The following is a 23,915-nucleotide window of genomic DNA, read 5'->3' on the forward strand; positions in this document are numbered from 1 at the left end:
CACAGCCATCATAGGTTCGGGTGTGGAGCCGAAGAGTATTTTTGCAGCCACAATGAAAATCAATACAGCTGGGAATTGATAGTGTCATAAACAGACCCGGGGTTATTGCCTAGTCGATACGGCCCATCTAGTCACCACAGTCCCAGCTGAGCCTGGCTGATGTGGCCAATAGCTGTGAGTGTTACACACACTGATCAAAACACTGGCACTTATCGAATGGCCTGTCTTTGGCATTCACACCAGTTTTTAGCACCAACAGCAGCCCCAGCTATGTGTCGCCCAGGGTCAATTACAAGTCGTCGCCTGAAGGCAGAGACGTTAGTGACCGCACCTAACTGACATTTAACCTTAACTGTGTGTCTTTTCTCTTCTCTTTTTTGTGAATCAACAACAGGAATATGGTCATGTTTGTCAGTAGGGGAAATTGATATTGGTAGTCCAGGTATTACAGGTTATATCTGTAGGATTTTTCTAATGGTCCTGCTGTCAACCACCATAATGTCACAATGATCCAAGTGACATGTAGGGAAATAGATGATCTTTTTCTTGGGGAATTAAAGAAAAACTGTAAGCTCACATGTGATGAAACACAAGCAATGAGTGTAGGTAAGAGCAGTAATGAACAATTAGTAGTAATTAGTGAGGTTTTCTATTGAAATGGCAATACTGTTTTATTTTACCATAACCTGTCTTGACTCTCTTCCTGTTGACCATGCAACTGTTTTCCTTTTCCTTCCTTTTCAAAATTGACCTGGTCTGGTCTGGTTATATAAAGTATAAATTGTCACCCAATTCTGTGCAAGAACTTTTAGCCAACTTTATTCCAACTTATTATCTCAGGTTTAACACATATTTTTAGGAAATTATGGGTTTTAATAGACCTCATTTAAATGAAATTATACCTGAGTTGAGTTTAGTTTAGTTTGTTTCGGTCATTAAACTCAAATAGTATGTAGTTGTAGTATGTATGTAGAAATAAAGTAAATAATCATATGTCCTTGTTCCCTGTCCTTCATCTCCATTAGAAATAGTGACAAGCCAAAAGGGAACAAAACTTCATTAGAGAAGCCTGTGTCAAATATCATTTTACCAGTGGATGCACTGTTTATTTTTTTTAACTGCATTATTGCAGCAATGTAGGATACCAGCATAGAAGGGTATCACGTTTAAAAAAAACAGAATTTTGACAACTACTTTTGAACCAGGTGCTGGTACATTGTCATTGACTGCCACCAAGTCTGATTTATTTAATTAATTAAGTTCTACTACTCTGTGGTGCACTATGGCTTTTCTTTATGCTTAACATTCACAAATTCTTCTAACAGATTTCTTGTAAACACATTTTTATTTAGATTAGATTTCTGTCAGAGCTCAAGCTGAGAGAACAATTTGCTTTGTTCATCTGACTGTGCTATTTTTGATGATGCTGTTTTCTGGTGTAAGCATGCAAGGAGCAGGGGAAATGCCCCAGTGGGGGAAAAAAGGGCTAAAAGCTGTATAATTATTTGTTGTTTCATTCTTTCTTTTCCCTGTAGTATTTTTATGGAAGCAAAGATGCAATACCTCAAGTTTGTGACAATGTGAGTTTTTCCTTTCCCCAGTGCACATTATCCAGGTTTATAGTTAGTGATTAGTCCTAACTGGCTACTGCTATTGTCTTACCTCTGAGTATGTAGTAATGAATAAACTAATCTTCTGTAGAATGAAAGTGGAATTTACATTGATGTAAAAAATCAAATGACAATTGAAATATTAATAATAATAATGATGTGTTTTAGCTTCCATTTAGCTTTAAAAAAAAACTAAACTCTGTCTCCTCCTCCTTTTTAAAATCAGATTATTCCAAGTAGAGGAAATGTAGAGTAGCGTGTCTTTGTAAAATCAGCTGCAGAAACATTGATGCTATGATGAGTACATACTAAATCCTTTCTCACCAGCAGTGTGAGTATTTTATTGTTGAAAGTGGATGTAATAAAGCTGAGATCGTGCAGATAGCTTCTGACAGATTTTTCTGTTGAACCCACTGACCCCAGGTCAAATTTATGGATTAAATTTGACTTGTGTGTGGGCCAGTGCGTTACAGATTAGTCTGTTAACCCTGTAAATGACTGATCATCACTCACCCATCTCTGTCATTAAAGCCTGATATGGGATCATTAAGCAGCAGGACCACCACCTGAGTACTGTAGGCCACAGTGAAGGTGGAATGAAATGTTTAAACGCAACGGTCGCGTTTGTCGTGTTTCCCCTTCAATTTTTGATTTTGTGCTTCTCTCCACTTGAAAATTACTCATTTATAAAACACATGCATCATTTCATAGGGATTATGGATCAGTAGCAGTTAGCTGGTTTCATTCTGGATTTCATTTGACCTTTTATTGGTTTTTCTCAAGATGGCAACTTCAGTGTACTAATGACAATCTTCATTATACACAAACTGTTTGTGACTCTGACCCACAAAGGGGACTCTCCCCCCGTCGAGTTTGTGCCTTTACTATCAAAACTCTTTGTTGATAGAAGATGAGAGCATCAGTCTAGTTGATAGCTCTTTGTCAGAGGAGACATTTTGACATGTCATAGCAAGAAGAGCACAGGTGTAACTAATTGGATTAGTGATGGTTTCGTTTCATTTAAGTGCTCCTGTAAGATAGGTGAGTGAGCGAGCATTCATAATGCCCAGGGACGTGGACTTGGCACATCTAAATGCAGTGCAGTCATTATTAATGTAATTAATTACAGCCTCACTTTTCCTGCTATGACATGTCAAAGTATCTGCCATGAAACAAACCACTGGAGGTGAATTGAATTTAGTTTGTTGGCTTCGATGTCCTCCATAAACCGTTTTATACCGCTTTATAATCACGGTAATCCAGTGGTTCCAGCCTGAGGTTTGGACCCTCCCTAAGGGTCGCAAGATAAATCCAAAGGGTCACAAATTATGAGCTGGACTAGAGAAAAAGAGAAAAAAAACATGTTTCTGGGACACACACACCGATTAACTACACTTTTCTATAATTAGGGATGTCCTAATTAACATTTTTAGGCCCCAAGTCCTTAATATTGGTTATTTGCTGATATCAAGGCCGATATGATACTTATATTTTCCACAATGACACAGATGCCAAGTTGAAAATAAGACAAGACAGACCTTAATTCATCCAGAAAGACATTTTAACGCCCAAGATACTAAACACTTTAACAGCTTGGTGCATATTCTGTATGATCGTGTTGAAATCACTTCTGACTGACTCAAGCAACATAGTCACACTTAGGAGTAAATATTACATATGTGACTGATGCATTTACACCTTTTTTTGTTACATCTAGCTAGAATGCGTCTCTGAGGTTTCAATCACTTTTAGGATCCCATCGGCGTAAAACACATGAAAAAACTACGTGTAAATGGTGTCTTTTTGTCCCTTTCTTACATTTTAATCCAAAGGTGTGTTGACTCTGTGCATTGTTAAAGAACATAGGCCTTATGTTTTCACAGACTTGCACTGTACATACTCTTACTGACACACAGCCAGAAGCCAAGCTAATGTAGGATAGATTTTGTCCAAGTTGGAAAGAGAAGATGTAGGTTAATGCGAGCCCTGGGGTGAAGCCAGTGTTATTTTATGTTTTTTTTTTTTTTTAACTTATTTATTTCAAGTTCTCCAGGGGATAATGACTCGGGCAGTTTTGCCAAGGTGCACATGCACAGTCTCTGCAAAACGCTCAAGATTAATCAAATGATTTTTGGACATCGTTTACATAAAATAGAGCACACGTGCACATTGGAGTTTGTTGAGTGAGTCAGCTTACAGAGGAGGTGGCGCTGGTGGAGTCGTGCTTTTAAAATAATGAACTGCTACTGCGCTGAGCCTACGAGGGTTTAAAAAAAAGAAAAAAAGAGTTTGACCAGAAATGTTGCCTGAGAGAGAAAATAACTTACATAAACATGAAACTCCCACGTTCAGACATGTGTTTTTCTGCAGGCATGTCAAGAAAAAGGCATGATGCAGCATTAAGTGCTTGCAAGGTGGAGCGATGAGGGTATTACCAACCCATTTGTAGGTGTGGGTTATGATAGTTTTAATAGTTGTACCATTATCAGTACGTTTACTTTCGAAACTGATTCCCAACATGCTATTTTCCTTCATGAGGAAGACACAACAATTAAAACTCGTACACAATCTTTCTCCTCTCTCATTTTCTTTATCTGAGAATGTCAGTTTGTAAAAAGAACAGAGGTGTGCGTTTGTTTGAGATCAAGGTTCACTTGATTTACTCCCTTGTTCATAACTATTTATCCAGGTGGTTGATCAGGTGTATCCCAGTGTTTTTTTTTCTATTTTCCCAGAGTCTTTAAACAGAAATCCATGTAAATATCCAAGTAAATATAGCCAATATATTATATAAATATTTTTGGATTAAAGATCCAGTGTAGGTTTTCGAAGAATGAAGCTTTAGCTTGACGCTCTAATGATTCCCCTTCTGAATCCACATTAAACATTTTTTTAAAACTTGATGAATTTGAACAGTTTACTTTGAAACAAAAAAATATGATACAGGGCAATTATCCACTCCAAAATTATTACTGATACAAACAGCAGGAATCATTATTTAAAGGGAAAAAAAGGAGAGAGGTCAAAAAAACTGTCCACTCTCCACATGCCTGGCTATCCACCTAATAACCACACGTCCTCCTACCATAATCCTCCCTAAATAATAATCGTCCTTTGCCAAATATTATTATATAAATTAAATTTTCTGCATTTTAAGCTGCCCAAAGACATTTTAAGTACAAAGAATCAAACGTGTTACTTGCAAAAAACAAACTTTAAATCTGCTGTTTTACATATGCACTTAAATTGATGCATACTAATTGATCAAACATTAATAAATTGCATGTAGGCTCCTACAACCAGTATGTAAGATTTAGGCTGATCTATTGGCAGAAATGGTACTAATAATACTCATAATAGGTATGTTTTAATTAGTGTATAATCACCTGAAAATAAGAATCATTGTGTTTTCATTACCACAGATCTACATAGGGAGCGGGTCCTGCTATGTTGCACCACCTTGTTTCTACAGTAGCCCAGAATGGACAAACCAAACACTGGCTCTAGAAAAGGCTTTTGAGGTTTTTCACAAGTTATCATGGCAACCTTTTCAGCTGGTTGCAGTCTGCCTGCCTCACTGCTAGATGCCAGTAAATCGAACACACTGGTCCTTATAAAGCTGCAAAGAGGATGGTGTAGCTCATACTATTAGTGCTTAAAGCTATTGAGAGTCACCACATTTTCCAGGGCAACCTACATTTTTATATATTTATTTATTGTTTACCCTGCACACATCAGGAGCAGTTGGGGGTTCAGCGTCTTGCTCAAGGGAATGAACAACCTAATGACCAACCTGCTCTACCAACTGAGCTGCCGCTACCTAAGGCCATTATAAAATGGTTGGGTGGACCAATAATAATTACTGTTAAGTTGGCAGCTATGGTGGATTTTAGGTTATGCCAGTTAAACGATGTGAAGCCCTTCTTACTTCAGAGGTGAAATATGTAGCATCTGATAACCTGGTTTGGTTAACTTGCATGTTCTGTAGTGAAAGATGCTCTTCTCTGGCTCTTGAGCTTGCTCCCTCTCTATGTATATAACCTGCTGATCCATATAACACTCAATCCCCTCCAATGGCACCAATGAGCAAAACCCCCTACTCCTCCTCCCTCACTTTCTCTGATGTGCAAAATTGTCTGCGAGGGACTGATGAATAATTGAACAGCCTAGTGACGGCGCTGTGTGACACTGCACTGAGTATGTTTGCTTGATTCATTCATTCATTCAGAGAGTCTGTGTGCAGACCTGCCAATCTGTACGCATTTTGACTTGAGTTTGTCTGATTTGAACTGATTTGTTTGTGACTATCAGGCATCATTTAATTATGAAAACCCTGTCAGAAGCAGCCTGAGTAGCACAGAGACACACAGACAGGTGAGCTCTGATGTCATAGTGAAAGTTACAGCCATTAGTTCAGGTGTTGAATGAAAAATAGAAGTTTTTGAGATGATTTAAAGATAGGTTTGAGCATCAGTGTGGCTCTGTCTTGAAACTCTTGAGTTGTATCACCCAAATCCACAAACCGAAAGGAGGACAGAATCTCAGGTGTGGTTTGAAAACCTCACAGTAGCAAGTTACAGAGCAGCACATTACCTTTAGTGTTTCTATACATTCATTTTTATTGTAACATGTTTTTGAATATTAAGTTCAAGGTCTCATTTATTGTTAATTATATCTATCAATAAAATAAAATGTAAAAATTAGAGAAAAAAATCATGGTCTAGTTTCAGGCATGTCAGCAAATGCATATTTAGTAAAGTAAACATTTAGCAGACTCTGGCTTTTTATGTGTGTCTGTGTGTGTGCGCACACGTGCCATGAGAGAAAAGAGTGATAGAGAGGAAGTACACATCACGTACACAATTATTTTGGCCGTTGGATAAAAAATTTGCCAAACGAAGCTAAGCTGAAACCAAAGTTACACCGTTGGTTTTACTGACACCTTTCTTAGAAAAGTCAAGTCTGCCACTTATGAGGCCAGACTGCAGAGTGCAAGTGCAACAACTGAACAAAGTAAAACCGACAAACTGAAACCCACATGTCAGGTGTTTGGTGGAAGTGCGGTGTGGGATGTAAAAATGGTGCAACACAATGTCATTTTCTCAGACTGGTTTTGTTTTGTTTGTTTATTAAACTGCCCAGACTTTATATTAAGCTGCTGTAAATGCCCCCCCCCCCCAAAGGTCATGCTTACAGTCAGAATATAATTAATTAAACCATTTCCTGCCAGAGTTTATATTGAGGTCCTTTACATTGTTCAGTTTTTATTTTTTTAGATACACACTACAGTTCAAGTTAAATGAGTCTGCCATCCAAAATATAATACAAACGTAAGGTGGTACACCAATACTGTCTTCAAGATTCCCAGGTGTGTGTGCGTGTGTGTGTGCGCGTGTGTGTGCGTATGCGTGTGTGTGCGTGTGCATGTGCGTGTTTGTGCGTGTGTGTGCGTGTGTGTGTATGTGTATAAAATAGTGCAGAGATTGATTTTGTGTGCATGCATTTGTATGTGAATGACCGCGTAGGTTTGGGAAACACAAGACAGTAGACCACACACTATTGACCAGGTTAAAAAAAAAAAAAAAAAAGCTCAGCTGAAAAGGCGCTAGCACTGATAGTTGCCAGAGAGGATGAATGGCTTTAATAGAGAAAACTCCAGGCTTCGCTCCGGAGGGACACACACACACACACACACACACACACACACACACACACACACACACACACACACATACACATGCACGCACACCCCTTTGGATTCATGGGATTGCTCTGAAAAAGCTTTCACACTGAATGAGGGATGGTCTTTGTGAGACAGAATGTGTGTGACCAAGGCTGTGCTTATGTGTGTGAATGTCTGTGTTTTATCACCTTTTGAGATCAGTACAAATGTATCCAGTGAACAATGACTATGGGTAATAGTTGGACTGATGACTTTTTCAGATATTACACAGGTTTGATAAGTGCTCCTCAGTACAGATGAACAAATCTCTTGATTTACTTTTTTCTTTTTTTTTTTTTTTTTAAACAAGAGACTTTTGTAACGTTGTAGATGGAAATTATGCCATGGCAACCAAAAACAGTGAAGATTTAGTCCAGTGATTGCAGGATGTTCATCTTTATATCCAGGATTGGACTGTTTTGAGAACGTCTAAATGCAAGTTCATACTTATGTTAAACTAATTGAGCAATTTTAATTCTGCTATAATTATTATATAATTACTATTTTTTTCCACCTTATTACATAACAAGGCAATGAGATATTTAAATGAAGTTACCTGTCCCGTTGGAAAGAATGGGTTTCTTCTCTGCAGGCCTTGATATCTGAGCATGTCATGGCAAACCACTGCCTGCTTAGAATAGCTGAAGGTGTGGTGAAAAGACTGCTGTCATTTCTTTTGTTCCACATCACAGAAAAAAGAATTGGATTCAAAGCTAATTACTTACTCCCACAGCAGTGTGTGTATGTGTTTATGTATTTCATTGACTGATAACCAAAGGTATCATGGTGTTAAAAGTTTATATTGTGAAAGTGTTATAGAATACCACATGCCGACTCTCTATAATGGAGAGATTATCTTTCTCCAACAGCCCTGGCTACTCCGAAACGCCTCACAAAATGCCTTGGCTAGCTCGATAAATAGATAGATTAGATGGAAAGATAGAGATAGATAGAAACATTATTGATACCGAGGGAATTTTAGGCATCCAGTAGCTTATACCACACATAAAAAAACACCAGTACACACAAGAATAAAAAATAAAAACATAGCAGTGAAGAGATCGACTTGCAACAAGAACTACTTCAGAGAGCTCAGACAGCGCAAGAATAAAAATAATTATTGTAAATAATATAAAATTGGAGATAAATATATAAATGGAATACAAAGCAATTCATCCTGCAATCACTAAGAGGCGACGAGAATACTGGCGACAACAGGTGGTAAAACATCAGCAGGAGTTTGCCCAATCAGGAAATAGAGCCGGCTCTGACACTTCCTGTAATGACTATCAGTGTTTGCTGACCAGTCTGGTCTATTGTCCAACTGTAGTCCCAGGTACTTGATCCTAAGAACCTCCACTCGATTCCTCATTAGAGAATGGTTGTTGATAGGGCCTGATCCTCCAGAATTCCACCAACAAATATTGCATAGGTGCCATTTTACACACATATCCTTTGTAGGGCTGGGTTGAGTATCGATACCCAACCCTAATACTGTGTATGGATAACCTGACTCACCAGACGGTTTGTTACATGGAACCATCTGAGATCTTGGAAACTATTCGGAAAAGGGCAGGCGCTTAGGAAGAACACTTGGCACCATCTGTCTATCACTATCTTACCTTGCAAAGCAGCTGGATTTGTGTGATCATGTGAGAATCCTCATAGGACACTGATTTGTCCAAGCCACTGGTGGTTCAGACACAAGCTCATAACTTGAAGCTTTACAAGACGGATTCTTGTGTGATCTAGTGATATCATGATCTCAGGAGTCCAGCTGCCTTACAAGGTATGTGTATCGACATGTGTGAGGAAAACGGTGTGTGTATTGTGGTTGTGGGTGCGCTACTGCCATTATATAATGCCTGATAAGTCTGCATCACTGCAAGTGGCTTTTCTGCATCAATATGGAGATTAAGATTGATACTGACCTAAAGCTTAAGAGCCAAAAGTGGAGCATCACTCCTCTGCTTAGCCAGAAGTGTGAATGATTTGGCTTGGCACCATGGAGAGGTAATCTACTTTAACGGACATGTCTGTAGAGGGGAGGGTTGTTGTACCATTCACTTTTAACACTGATGGAAGCATGGCTTATAGGATGCACGCATTTAACTGCTCAAATTTTCAAAAAAATGTTTTGGTTGAAATAGTAGCCAAGAGATTAATGAACAGTTAAACATGTGAACACTCAGGATGCTACCTGAGTGATACATATCACCAATATGTTTTTTTTCTTTGAACTTACAAAATAGCTGTCAGTTAGTTATACTTTTGGAGATATGACATTTTCTGTGTGTTCAGTCTTAATGATACTGATAGTTTTAGTTTTATCATGCAACACTACTATAATGACAGATATGAAAAGAGTGTTGATAAAAGTTAACACACATCTTAACAAACCAGCTACCAGGACGACCCATTATTGATAATGACAGTTTTGTGGCTGTGAATTGGAGAGAGATGTGTATATCTACTACTGTGTGTCCCTGTAAATCTTTGCATGACCCCCTTTCACCATCCATTCAGACGTTACAGCGAAAAACATTTAAAAAGCACTACACTTTGCCTAAAAAACTGAGATTTGACAAGGGGCTCCCTGACCGTGATTTGAACTGTTGATGGGATGATTACAGGACGTTTAATAAGATTGATGAAATGGTTTGACATTTTTGGAAACATGCCAACATGCTTTGTTTCCAAGAGTTTAATGCGAAGTTCAATACCACTCTCGTCTGTGCATTAAGTATTCACTAGAGCCATGAGACGCTTATCATAGCTTAGCATAAAGACTAAAAGTAAGGGGAAACTGCTAGCCTGGCTCCGTCCAAAGATACAGGAAACTACAGGAAGTCACTGTGCCCAACAACTAAATAGTCTGGCACATAACTCCCTGTAAAACCACAATGTGTAATCCATAAAATAATGCAATGTTAATATTACAGAAACAAGATATAATGTATTGATTACTGAGCTAGCTATCTCTTTGCTCCAACTTGACATTCAGTGTATAGATATGATAGTATTATGCTCTTGTTTAACTCTTGGCAAGAAAGTAAACAAGCTATTTTTTTTCTCAAAATGTTTTTTATTCCTGAAATATTTTTCTACATGGTGACACATAGCAGGTTTAAAGTTAGCAGTGAAAGGCTGATGAGGTCATTTCTGCTCAGTACTTAATTCCCAGAATGCCACAGTCAATAATAGTTCACTTGTGCCAAGTTCAACATTTTAACGTCCACAGTACAAGTGAAGGTAGCCACTGTGGTCTTTTGGTTGTTGTTGCTGTTTGAGGCAACAGGGGAAATCACTTCAAATAAACTACAGATTTAGAGTTGGCCCAGGGTTTTAAGTTGGTGGATAGGCCACTTATTCGTCTGGTATTTGTCCCTCAATCCAGCAACACCCACATTTATTTTGGCATTAGCCTTAAAGCTAATCTGAGAAGGTAACAGTCTTTGGAGTGTATGTGTATGCATGTGTTTTTGTATGCATGCATGTCTCAATTGTGTCACTAAGCTCCTGAGATGAGCGCTGCCCTGGAGTCTCCAAATCCTGCTTTAGAGAGTGTGTGTGTTCAAAAGAGAGAGCATGTGTGTGTATTCTTCACTCTGTGAAAATGAGTCACTGCTTAAAAAAAAAAAAAAAAATCCACACCATGCCACCCTGGCAGGATAATCAGGACATAATGTTTAGTTTCTTTCTATCTCGCTGGATTAGTTTATTTTCATCCGGGGAGAATTTTGCGTATTCAGGAAATCGCCTCATATTTGGTTATCTCAGCTTTATTTAAAGCAGCATTTCACTAGGGGGATGTGTGATTTGAAGCACGCCTACCTCCAAGCATGACTCATCAAAAGCCCACTTCAGTCATCATCAGTCACTCTGGGAATCATCAAGTGTTCAATTTTTAAACATTGACTCTCATTATGATTAATTAAATTCAGTCAAATCTGGGCTTCAGTTATAATTAAGACAAGAGAGACAGTGTTATAACCAGTTGTGTATTTGCTAAGGAACTTTAAGTGTGCACGCTGATTCAGAGTCACATTTTTAAGATACATTCACGTAGAGGAGCTAGTCAGTTGAACTCTGTCTCTAGGAAGTATTCATGTGCAAAACAACAACAGAAACCAGTCTGATCTTGGTCAAAGTCCAGTGTTTGATAGCTGATATCACATCTATCTTTGGTCAATCCTTCTAAAAGCTGCTCTATTGAACTCTTATTGAGCTTTACCAAAGGACATGAATGCAATCCAGGGTTGTTAAAATAGTTTGCTCGGCCAAGTTGTTCCTCAGAAACTGACGGCTTGTGACTCAGGATTTATGATTCACTCTGTGTGTCATGTAACAGGAAAGTAGGAGTTGGATATCACGATTTTTGCCATTAACAAATACACCCAGCAAACTTTGGCGGAGAGCCTGCAGTATGTCAGGGATGGTGTGATGGATGTTCATCTTATTATATTTAAGAGAGCCCACATTGTTTGATCATGACCCTACAGGCTTTGGAAGAAGTAAGGATCAGCCAAAATGATGTGGCCTCACTATGAAGGTCTGAAATTCCTTCCCTTAAGGGCAGCAAAACAATACACACAAATATGTTATGTAAGTTTTTCAGTCATTCCTACTAATGGTTGTAGTTTGTAAAGCACATGGAGTGCACAGTTCAATTAATTTTGTCCTCTTAAAATACTCATTGGAAAGCAGCTTAAAAGGACGATTCACCACTATCAACATGATGATTCTTAAAACTAGGTCACCTGTGGAGTAGAAATGTACAATTATTTTTGAAGTAGTTTCCATATGACAACTGAGAAAAAGGGCTGTAGATCCCTCGTACTGCTCTTAACGGGGGAATCCTACAACAACCAGAATGCTTTGCGTGCGTCCCAACCCATCATCTTGTGACAGTGTTTATGGAGCGCAGGTGGCAAGTAAAGAGACAAAGTTAGTGAGCAGCCTGAGGCTTATTTTCATTTACGAAACAGTTTTCCTCATCGAGTCCGGCTGCATTGTACCTGCTGCTGCTGAACCATAACTCCCATTGTCACTTCTTCCTCCACAGTCTGTTGTGTCTGATTCCACAGCACGATATTCAGCCATGTATCGTGAAACTAGTTTCCTTCCAAACATGCTTATATTTTGAAATATTTAGTCGTATGATATTCTAGTACTTAATTAGATTGAGGTGTTTCAGGAGACCCACTTTTTTTATCCATCCTTGAAGACACTCACTACAGAAAATGAGGAAATGTTGTTTTGCAGTCGAAGGCAGATCTCCAGAGTCCGCCGGATGAGATGTTTTGGGTCATCCAGCGGACTCTGGAGATGTGACTTTGACTGCAAACTGTGTTTCCTCATTTCATTTGTTGGCAAATGAGCGGCGAGCTCTGGGTGCAAGCTGGCAACATGGAGGGAAGTTAAACAATGTTCATTTGCATGTACTACCCACATTGTAATGAAACATGAAAACCTATAAAAGAAGTGAAGCCAGGCTTGAAAATCAAGATATTGTTACACTGATTACTGATTTTGACTCCCTTTTCTTTGTCTTTGTCTGTCTTTCACTGTATTTTTCTCTGTCACCTTTTTTCATGTCCCTGCTGTCTCTGACACTATTACACATCCTCTTTGCCCATTTCTCTCTCTCCTTTTTTTTTTTTTTTTTTTTTTACTGTGCCACACCTCTGCTGCCTTCCTGAACTCTACAGTTAAACACAACACACACACACACACACACACACACACCCACACACACACACACACACACACACACACAGCTGAATTTGACTGATATGCAGCGGACAATGGTTTAAAACTGGTTTAAGCCTGTATAATGTTCAAAGCTAGAGCAAGGTTAATTTACACTCCTTTGGACTAAAATAGACCTGCTACATATCTTTAAAATGGAGTAAAATAAATATGAAGGCTTATCTAAGATGGACTTGAATACATAACAAAACATACTCTCACTCTTTCCTCACTCTTTCTTTCCATCTATCTATATCTTTCTCTCTTACTGGTTGGTCACAAATGCTAAGCAGGCTGGAGTGAGCGAGCAGCAGGAGAAGTGTAGCCACAACTTTCCCAGAGGCTCATGCAAGCGTCAGTTTGTGTTATAAATCATTCAGGGACACTCAGAAGGGGCACAATACATTTTTATCCCTCTTCTCTCATCCCTCCATCCTCTCTTCTTCTTTTATTATTGAATGCAGTTCCTCTGAGCGCCCAATCTGCTGCTCAGCACGTTAAAAAAAGAGTATTGGTTGGGGGGGGGGGGGTTAAAACCAATAAGACAAGAGTGAAAAATGTATCAAATAGAAGCGATAGAAGGGAAAAGCAGAAAGAGACTGAGGCCAGTTCCAGGTGTGTTCCTCACAGGAAGTAAGTGGCTCAAAACAAAGGTCAGGGGTCATTAATGTACTGTATGTGGTGAATAAAAGATACAGTTAGTTCTTCGTGATTGTCAGGCTTCGTATAGACAGTTGGTTTCATGTTTTGCTTATCTTGTAAATTATATTGTGTGTGTGTGTGTGTGTGTGTGTGTGTGTGTGTGTGTGTGTGTGTGTGTGTGTGTGTGTGTGTGTGTGTGTGTGTGTGTGTGTGTGTGTGTGTGTGTGTGTGTGTACGTGTGTGTGTGTGTGTGTGTGTGTGTGTGTGTGTGTGTGTGTGTGTGTGTGTGTGTGTGTGTGTGTGTGTGTGTGTGTGTGTGTGTGTGTGTGTGTGTGTGTGTGTGTAGTTGAGGGTCAGGCCATGTTCAGTGGTAAAGCTGCGGATGCTGCACCACCTGCTTGTCAAAGAGAAACACAGTCCAGTGGCTGACAGCGCTCTGCTGTCAGAACAACTTGCTCGGATTTTATGTGCGTGTGTGTTTATATATTGTGTGTGTGTTTGAGAGTGAAAGCAAAGTATTGTATTTGTGCTTGCTCGTGTGTGTGTGTAAAGTTGTATTTGTCCACAGCTCTGTGTTGTGTCCTTGAACTTGTATTTAGAGAAACACAGAAAGAGGATCTTACCGACTATAAATGAAGTAATACTTGCAGCATTTTAAAACATCAACAGCCTTTACATAATAATATTATTACAATGTTACTGATATACCTTATGGCTTAATAGAAGCAGTACTGCTCATGATTAATATCCTCTCAACTCTCTGTTGTGGAGGTTATTTTGTCATCTCTCCTGGAGCTGACGAGAGAAGGGATCATTTCTGTGGATCCTGGACTTTTTGAGAGGATAATAACTGACAATCATTAAAAGAGATTTTCGTTAGCTGTCGTGTCATTCCGCCATCTGCTATCGTGAGGAAATTTGAAAGCTTTCGCTACGTTTGTACTGGAAGAACATCGACCTCACACACTTCTTGTATTTTTATGAGCTGCAAAGCAACATCCCTTTGTGCAGTAAAGCAATCCGACGGATCTCTTATAAAATGTGACTTAGTGGTGCACAATATAAGTAGAAATTGCAGTGCAGATGCTTGTAAAGGCTGCTAGTCTCGTCAGTAATATTCTGGTGTTTGCTGATATCTCTAATAAGTCCCAAGACTGTTTGGCACAGAAACAAAACAAACAAAAATAAAGGAAGGCGAGCCAAACTTTATTTTTGGCATTTTTGCAGAAGTTGCACTCAAACACAAAGTGCATCAGATCTTCAACGGCATTTTTAAAACTCTAGTAAAAGACAAAATATTTATACATAGAGGGCGTCACTTAATCATCACCTATCCAACCGTCTAACCCTTCTTTTGTTTCTTTCTCTCTCCTCAGGAAGAGTATTATCCCAGTCATGAGGAAAGTCTTCAAGGAATCAGCACTGGATATTAATTGAGGAGAAAAAGGGGGAAAGAGAGAGAGAGAGAGAGACAGAGGCTCGCCCTTATATCCCCTTACACATTTCCTACAGGTAGGTTATTCACATTGATAATGACTTGACTCTTTGATATTGCCTAGTCTGTTCTTCTACTATAACAGCACATTGTGATGCAGTAACACATCTGTTTTGTGTTCTTGTTTAAAACAAATGAATTAAACAAAGCTGCAGATATCCAATAAGGAGATTCTTGCAGGCATCCAGCAAACCACCTCAGTCTGATTGAGGTCACCTAGCAGATCTTTCTGTTGCACCCTTTGTACAGTAAAGCCGTATCTATGTGCGTGCGTCTGTGTCAAAACCCCCTTCGTATCGTAGCCAGCGGAGGCATCAGCCGAGTGGAAACCGAAAGCTAACTGCCCTGCCGGCTCTCTGATGTACATAACAGCAAACCAACCCTCTGTCACACAGAATTAAGGCTGAGTCTGGAAGGAGATAAAGTTGGTTTGGCCTTTTTAACGCTGCTTTACTCAAGTTGTCTGTGCATGTGTCTGTATGTGAATTCCAGTGTGTGGAAATTGCTGCAATATAATTATTTGAGAAATTGGCAGCATGCAAAAAAGAGAGTTCACATCATTCTTAAATTCATGTAGACAAGTTGGAGTAAAAGGTAAAGGTGTAGACTTGTGACTTAAAAAGTAAGATGTTGAATGTGGAGATCAGTGGTAGCTATCATTGCATTTTTTGGGTTACATTTTGTTTTGTTTTGACAACTGTTGTTCTTGAGGTTTCAGGCATCTTTAAGCTGCGGCGATTGAAGGGAAATCTGAGGTTTTTCTGTGGTTTGGAGTCCATTGTGAATTGGGCAATCATGTAAATCCCTGTATGTACTTGTCATCATCACTGAGAGAGCCAACACCAATCATTGGATTCAGTGGAAAATCACGAGTGTGTGCATATTCAGTGCCGTGGGCAAATCTTTACTGCTGAGTCACACCCTGAGTGGGGTGGGGGGGTTTCTGGGGGATTGGGTGTGGTAGAGGGGAACAATTTGGGTTGCAGAACGAACCTTGGGGCACAACGATGGCTGAATCCAAATATTTGGACTTCTCCTTACCCTTACTTACTGGTGGTGACTTAAGGAGAGAGTACTGGTGACATTCAGAGTATTGTGCTGCTATATGACATATAATTAAATATTGGCATTAGCAGACAAGTTGTTGGTCATTTTTAGGCCTACACTAAGAAAAAATATGTAACCACCTACAAGAGTTGTGCCCTCCATGTATGCTTAGTAGTACTGTCAGAACAATGTTTATTGTGTGAGCCATACAGTGCATAGCAACATGCAGTGTATGTTATGGTGGTGAGGTGGAAAATGCATGGAAGAAACATGAACGTTTTTTTTGTTTAACACTTCTGGAAACTCTAACAAATAGAGAATGAGCTTTTCGTCCATCGTGGGACGCTTTCAGGTAACGGTCAGCTGTCACGTGATTGGTTGTGCTTTAAAAAGGTCACACATGTCAAACCATGCTAAAGTTGAAACTGATTGAACTGCAGTAGTTTTGTGCCGAATAAGCAGTGGTGCGAGATTCTGTGTCTTTTCTCTTTTCATAGATGAACAATGACTCACACTGGTGGAAAGGGATTTTGCCGCTAATCAAGTGCAAAGGGCCTTAGGATCCTCAGGTTACACTTTCATTTGGGAGTGTTATTAGCAGTAAAATGCTCAGCTATTCAAAGTAATGGGAAGTCTTACCGTGTATATCAAATATTATGTGCACCTGTCTTAGTTATTTTTGTCTTAAAACAGCAAACAGCCATTGTGGATATTGTTCAGGACTGTTTAGAGATGGATTACAGGATCAGGCTTGTATTGGCGGTCATGGTAAAAGTCCCTGGGCAGCCTGATGTCACTGCAAACCCCGACATGACAATGGTTAGTGCTACAGACGCATCAGAATACATATGTCACATGTCTATTACAGCTCAGTCTGAAAGTGTGGACGATTGACATTTAGATTCAGTTAAAGGTGTGTCTGTGTTTTTATTAATTCATGGATATTTGTGCTGTGTGTATTGACTCACTAACGTGCACATCACAGGAGGAATAGCAACTCTCAGATTTTACATCGAGAATTAACAACCTCATTAAATTCGGCGAGTCATCACTATACAAGGTGGTATTGTACATTTGAATATGCTCCTATATTATTCATTAACAGGTTGACCTATTTATTGTCAAACACACGCATGTAGACGTCACACACACGCATGCAGTACTCTCCAGGGTCCATGTGAGGCCCGATCTGATCGTACTCTTTAAGTTTTTATTAGACCAGATTAAACCAGACTAAAGTGCAGTGATTTTCTGTTTTTTTTCTTTTTTTCTATTTTTCTATGTGTATATGATCAGGCTTCCTAACTCACTTACACCACACATGTGCACCTACACACACAGAAACACACTGCTGCAAAGCTTGCTCTCTATAATGTTATGATAGGAGCTACAGGAACTGGATCATTACGTAATTCTTATTCTTTCTCTCTTACACACACACACACACATGCACAAACACCACACACACATACACAGTGTCCTCAGACTATGTGTCAACGCACAATTTGGCGGATTTACCAGTCCTTTTTTTCCCCGTTTTTGATTAGAGCTGGTGATTTGAATCCCAGTAAGAATTCCCACAGTCTGTCTAATTCCTGTTCCTGCCTGAAGGCAGGAGGGGGGCCAGTAAGCCGCTAAAGCCCCTTGCTGCACACACACACACACACATACACACGAGCATAAACTGACACACATGGACATGCGTGAGCTCTCACAAGCATAATGGCGCATATATATTTTCACATGTGCTTCGTTAATGTTTATAAACAAATATCAACGCTCGTACTGTACTTTCATGCATCACGCTGAGACACAAACACTAACACACACCCACATGCACACACACACACACACACACAGACAAACACACACACACACACACACAGGAAGCACTTTATTTGCACCCTGCTAAGAATTTAGATATGCAGGCAAAGGGGGAGGAGACAGAATGCAAAACAAATGATACGAGAATCACGTTTTTATACCTGTCAAAGCTTCTCCTTTTAAAATAAATGATAAAAGAGAAAGGAGTTACAAAGAGAAATCAAAGTAGTGGATGTATAAGAGAAATAGAATAAATGTAGGATAGGATATCAAGGAGGACTGGATGATGTACAGACCTTTACAAGTGAGTGATCTATACACTTAACCAGATGTTTCTGTCGTATTGTTTTCCATGTGTTCATGTATCATCCATAAAGGTATATATATATATATTACCATAATATGATTTTCTGTTGTTTTCTTGTAAATGTCACATTTACAAGAGAGAGCATTATAAGAGCCCAGATCACACAAAATCAGTCCTCAAGCTCAATAATTCAAATTCCTGGCAGGAAGCTTAATATCTGTATGGATTTCATGACAGTGTGACATTATTGCAGACAACTTCTACAGTCTCTTTATCTCTTTTTAAAGGATAAATCCCCCCTAAATACACATCAAACAACATTAATACTTGGGATCCATCTTATAATTCTCGACCAGTTTTCTTGTTTTATGATGTATTTTTTATATTCGTGTCTATGATTTTCCAAGAGTAGACAATGCGATGCCCCATTTAAATATGTCTGTTGCAGCAGATACTGTAGAGTATCCACCAGCCTGATGGACTTCATCCTGCAACAACATGTTGATACATCAATTAGTCATAGCAGGACCAACAGGGGGCCTGGGGGTGAGAGGGTGTATATGTGTGTTTCTTGTGTATGCCTCTCAAACTTTGGCCCACAAATGTACGTGCTGGACGTGTCCAGATACAGGGATGTCCCATAAGTCCTAGTTTCAGTTTTTTATTATTTACTGTTGAGTTATTAGACATACTGTCTTCAGAGTTATTGAGTCTACTGACTTTACTGACTTGAAACTACATTTTACTGGCTTTAATAAATGTTGGATTTCAGCCAGTCACTGTTGGCCACTCTTGAAGTTTTCTCTTCGTTGCCAAGAATATATAGGAGGAAACAACATTTAATTGTAACCACAGGAAATTGTCAAAACCTTTATACAAATTAAACAATAGTTATCTATGCAAAATCCTTTTTGTAGCCTATTCCCTTCAAAAAACAGACCAGATTATATTCCTAGACCAGATTAGCAAAAAACGTCTAATCTCTTTTGTTTTTATGACACACAGGATGTCTTATTTATTTCCATGAACAACAGTGCATGCATGCAAGGCGTGTGTGTTACTCCTGCACATGCACACCTACACATAAGTACTGTGGCATGCAACGGTGTGTAGTAGTGCACATGCAATAAAGAATTCACACACACACTCTCACACACACCAAGCATTTAATCTGTCTAAGCCATTTGCCTAATCAGCTCTCTCTCTCAGCACAATACCATTCATAGATCCACAGCAAACACGCACATGCACGCACACACACACGCACACACACACACACACACTCACACACATGCAATGAACAGTCCACACGCTGGGCTTTGCCGGACTAGTAACAGCTTTACCAAGCCCCCCGTGTTACAACCTGTTGTTGCCACGTTGCATCACTTCACACATCTTAGAGGAGATGAGGAAGAGGAGGAGGAGGAGCAGGGATAGTGGAAAAGAGGGTGAGAGGGAGGTGTGCAGTGCCTCCAGAGGGATCACGTGATCCGACTGTTCATTTGCTCCATTTTTTATCTGTCATTTACTCATCTGCTGACTCCCTCCATCGCTGTCTTCCATCTCCTTTAAAAGCTTTATCATATGGAAAGCTGCTCTAAGACACTCAGTCATCTCTCTCTCCTTCTTCCTCTTCTTTCCCAACATTCTCACTCCCAGTTTACCCTCGTCTCTTATTACGTTGTAACCTTTTTCTCTTTGTCTCTTTTTCTTCTAGTGAAGGTAGTGTAGTCATACTCTATGTGTGTGTGTGTCTGTGTGTGCGCGTGTGCGCGTGTGTGTTTTATAATGGGGAGAGGGTTGAGATGAGGGTTGTCAGGCTTGGCAGGAGCTCCAGCAGTAAAGATGAGACAGACCAAGCAACTAGGAGAAAAGCACACACATTCAATAACACATAAGGACACACATAACTTAGTATTGGAGGTAAACACAAGGAAATAAACCCACACAAGTATACACTTATAAGCATAAACACACACAAATACAGACAATACATTTTTCTTGCTTTGCCTAACTTTTTGAATAAGTAATGAATTGGGTTAGTGCTACTTTAATAAAACATTAGAGCACTGGTGGTGGTAAACTCAGTAGTGAAAAAGTTCATTGATCAGCATCACATAAAGCCTAACAAGCACTGAGCATGTATAGTAGTGTAACCAAAGTAGTTTTTCATTGAATTGCCAGCAAGTATGAATAATATATAAAAGAATCTGATGTGGAGCCTGTAGGTTGTATGTATACAGTTACTTATATTACGTATTTCTATACTGTACTCTACAGTTCATTCGTCACACCTCTATTACAGGCGTGGAGGTCTTGGCTGAGGGTTTCATGCCTCTCACAAATTACCTCAACAGCCAACACATTCCTTAAGACAATAAGTAAGTTTGTGATCCGTCAAATTATGTTAGCAGGTAAACTTGAGACTATCCCTGTTTGTTTATATGACGACCGGCAGTTATTTCCGAGCATGTTATAGGGCATTCTAGGGAGAGAAATCAATGCTTAATGCCCTGAAATTGACTTTAGTCAAGCTACAGTTCAACTGGCTGCTATTCCCAATGGTGAGATGTTACAGCAGCATGTTGGTGTAACAGGCTGTCCCAGTGCTTCAGAAGACTTTTCCATGCAGAAGGTCGCTGAGACAGCGTCTATGTCCTTGTTCATTCTTGGCCGACACACTGCACTGCTCTCACCTGCTGTAGGGATATGGCAGGAAATAAATCCTGAGTTATAAAGTCACTGCAGCCTTAGATTCCATACTTCCATACTCTAAGTTTTTAGGCTGCCTTCACCCATTTGGAAGAAAGGGCACAGCACTTTGCCTTTAAGATGCCATGATATTTTTGGAGTGGGTGTGATGGCTTAGATCCCTTTAAGAGCATGGGATTAGGATGATGCTGATGCTTACTGTCTTGTCCTGGGTGCCTGCGTGTCTTGCTGCCTCTGCCTGTATGTCAGCTTGCTCTGTGTGGGGCTGGCCTTTGGAGCCAGATTTGTTTGCTGCATGTGGCTGATGTGCACAGAGATTTCATGGTAGACGAGAGAGAGAGAGAGAGAGAGAGAGAGAGAGAGAGAGAGAGAGAGAGAGAGAGAGAGAGAGAGGAGAGAGAGAGAGAGAGAGAGAGAGAGAGAGAGAGAGAGAGAGAGAGAGAGAGAGAGAGAGAGAGAGAGAGAGAGAGAGAGAGAGAGAGAGAGAGAGAGAGAGAGAGAGAGAGAGAGAGAGAGAGACTGTGTGTTGAATGTGCAGTGAAGCTAACTGGAGCAGGGTGTCCAGGATGCGTACACGCTTGATGGCCTGGCTGCAGCCTTGTGATATAAAACATTCGGCGTTAGTGAACAGGCAACTGTTACACTGTGTGCATGTGGTGAAATGATGCATCAGTGACTCAGCTTCAGCTGTCGTGTGTGTGTGTGTGTGCGCATGTTTCCGTGAGCAAATGTGACTGTGACTTGGATGAGCAGCAGGACTAGACAGCTAGCCATCATCATATGAATGTCTTTTTTTCCCCCTGTTTTATCACTTATCAACTGTCTATGAGACACACACACACACACACACACACACAAACACATTCACAAATGTGTGGATATTCCTGGAAGGGACTGTGAAGTAACACTAGATCAAACAATGTCTGGATGTTCTCTTGTGGTATCAATGACCAACTGAGTGAGTGTCAGTGTAATTTAATGCTTTAGCATGCATGTGTTTAGTTTGACGCCACAGGATTAGTTTCACTCTGATAATAGTTGTACTAATTCACTCTTTACACTCCTTTCATGAAAGTGTTTATCCTCTTGCACAAAGGAAATGATGTGTTCAATGTTTGATGTTTGGAATAAATTGAAAAAAAGGATCTGTTTAGTTACCATTTCTAGTAATAGATTATTTTCTTTATGTTTTGTTTAACCAGGTAAAAGTCTCATTGAGAGGACAGGGCCAAGAGAGCAGCAACCATACCTGAAAAAACAACTTGTCCAGTTCACTCCGTAGCTATACAAAAGTAATCAGCTCATTCTCTGTCTTTTTTTTTTCCTGTCATCTTTTGTCTCTAGGTCTAAGCTGGCCAATGCCGGGCCCATCGCGGACATCTGGTGGCGGTAGCAGCAGCAGCAGCAGTGTGTATGTGAGCTTGGTCCCCGGCGCCTAGCCCATGTACAGCCCATAATGCCGTCATCCACAAGGAAAGGAGTGCCGAAGGACCCCGAGCTGGCCGACCTCTTCTTCAAAGATGACCCCGAGGATGTCTTCTGTGACTTGCACGAGATCGGACATGGCAGCTTTGGGGCCGTCTACTTTGTAAGTGCCAATTTAGACTTTTGTGTACTTTGATTTTCACAAGGCCATGAAGGTTTTTGAAAGAATTTAGTTAACACAAACTAGTTAATACCATCTCGTTGCTCTAATTTTGAAGAGATGCTTGGTTGGATTGCATGTAGAATGGAAAATATTGCCCACAAGCCAGTCATAGTCATATTATCTGAACTTATCTGAACAATCTTGGAAAAAGGATAATTTTATTCTTAGGCATGTGGTTTGGTATGAAACAGATTTTTTTTGTATTGAGTCTTACTAAATCATATTCTCTTCAGCTTTTCTGCTTATTATTCTCCCAATGAGTCTTGGAAGTTGAACACCATTTGATAGAATCTCAAGTCTGTTCAGGCAAAGTTTCAAAGGTTACCAGTTTAAATATGACAGGACTTTAAAGGCACTTTTGAAACGTATTGACTTGTGGGAGTAAAACGACAAAGATGTAATGACGATGGAGTTAGCGGCAGAATTTATTGTCATGAAAAGCAAGCGTGTGAACGAGGTGCTGGGCGAGGGGCACCTAAGAATTTGTACTGCAATTCAATAAAGCAGATTGAGCTTTACTAAATTATCATTACTAGCACACGAATAATAGCTTTGATTTATCTATTAACTAGTTACCCTACATATACATTTATCGATTCAGTGATTTGTACACATGTTGTGAGTGAAGCCTGCTACATTACGGCTTTCTGAATGCAATTAAGTGGATGCAGATCCCCTCTCAGCACTTTCTCTGTAGCCTTTCTTATTAATCTCATCATCACTAATTACTCATCAAGCCTTTGATTCTAAAGCTGCGTGTGGAGGGGTGGTGGTGAGAGGGTAAGGGGGGGGGGGGGGGAAACATGCCACATCTTCCTCTCTCCTCGTCTTTCCAGATGCAGGGCTTGGGGGGTGATAAGCCTCCTTCGTCCCTCCTAAGACAGCTGTTCTCTTGGTATGGAAAAAACAGAGAAATTGACGATAGTGGGGCAGGATTTTCTTGGCTGGCCGGGCTTTTCTATCCCCTTCTGTCCCATGTCATTTACACACACACACACACAAAAACAAACACACACACACACGCACAGTCCCAATACATCACTAGTAGCCGTGGTGCCCATGTCTGCCTGGCTAACAGGCTCCAGCGTGAGCCTAAATCCTGCCCTGATGCCAGCGCTGTGTTCACTGACACACTTTTGCTGTCTACATTACAAGTG

General features: G+C 40.0%; 1 protein-coding gene across 3 annotated transcripts in view; it reads left to right on the forward strand.

The window, feature by feature from the left end:
• Positions 1–23,915, forward strand: part of taok3a (TAO kinase 3a) — a 73,510-nt gene that overhangs the window by 14,053 nt on the left and 35,542 nt on the right. For 2 of the 3 annotated variants that reach the window (XM_062416982.1, XM_062416981.1), the window contains exons 2-3: positions 15,102–15,237; positions 22,455–22,698. In XM_062416982.1, the coding sequence (XP_062272966.1) occupies positions 22,567–22,698 (132 nt within the window). In that variant the 5' untranslated portion in view covers positions 15,102–15,237; positions 22,455–22,566. Of the gene's footprint in view, positions 1–15,101; positions 15,238–16,719; positions 17,087–22,454; positions 22,699–23,915 lie in introns of those variants that run through there. The other variant, XM_062416983.1, reaches the window with a different exon arrangement.

The sequence above is a fragment of the Scomber scombrus genome, chromosome 4, assembly GCF_963691925.1.
Source record: "Scomber scombrus chromosome 4, fScoSco1.1, whole genome shotgun sequence".
NCBI classification, from domain to species: domain Eukaryota; kingdom Metazoa; phylum Chordata; class Actinopteri; order Scombriformes; family Scombridae; genus Scomber; species Scomber scombrus.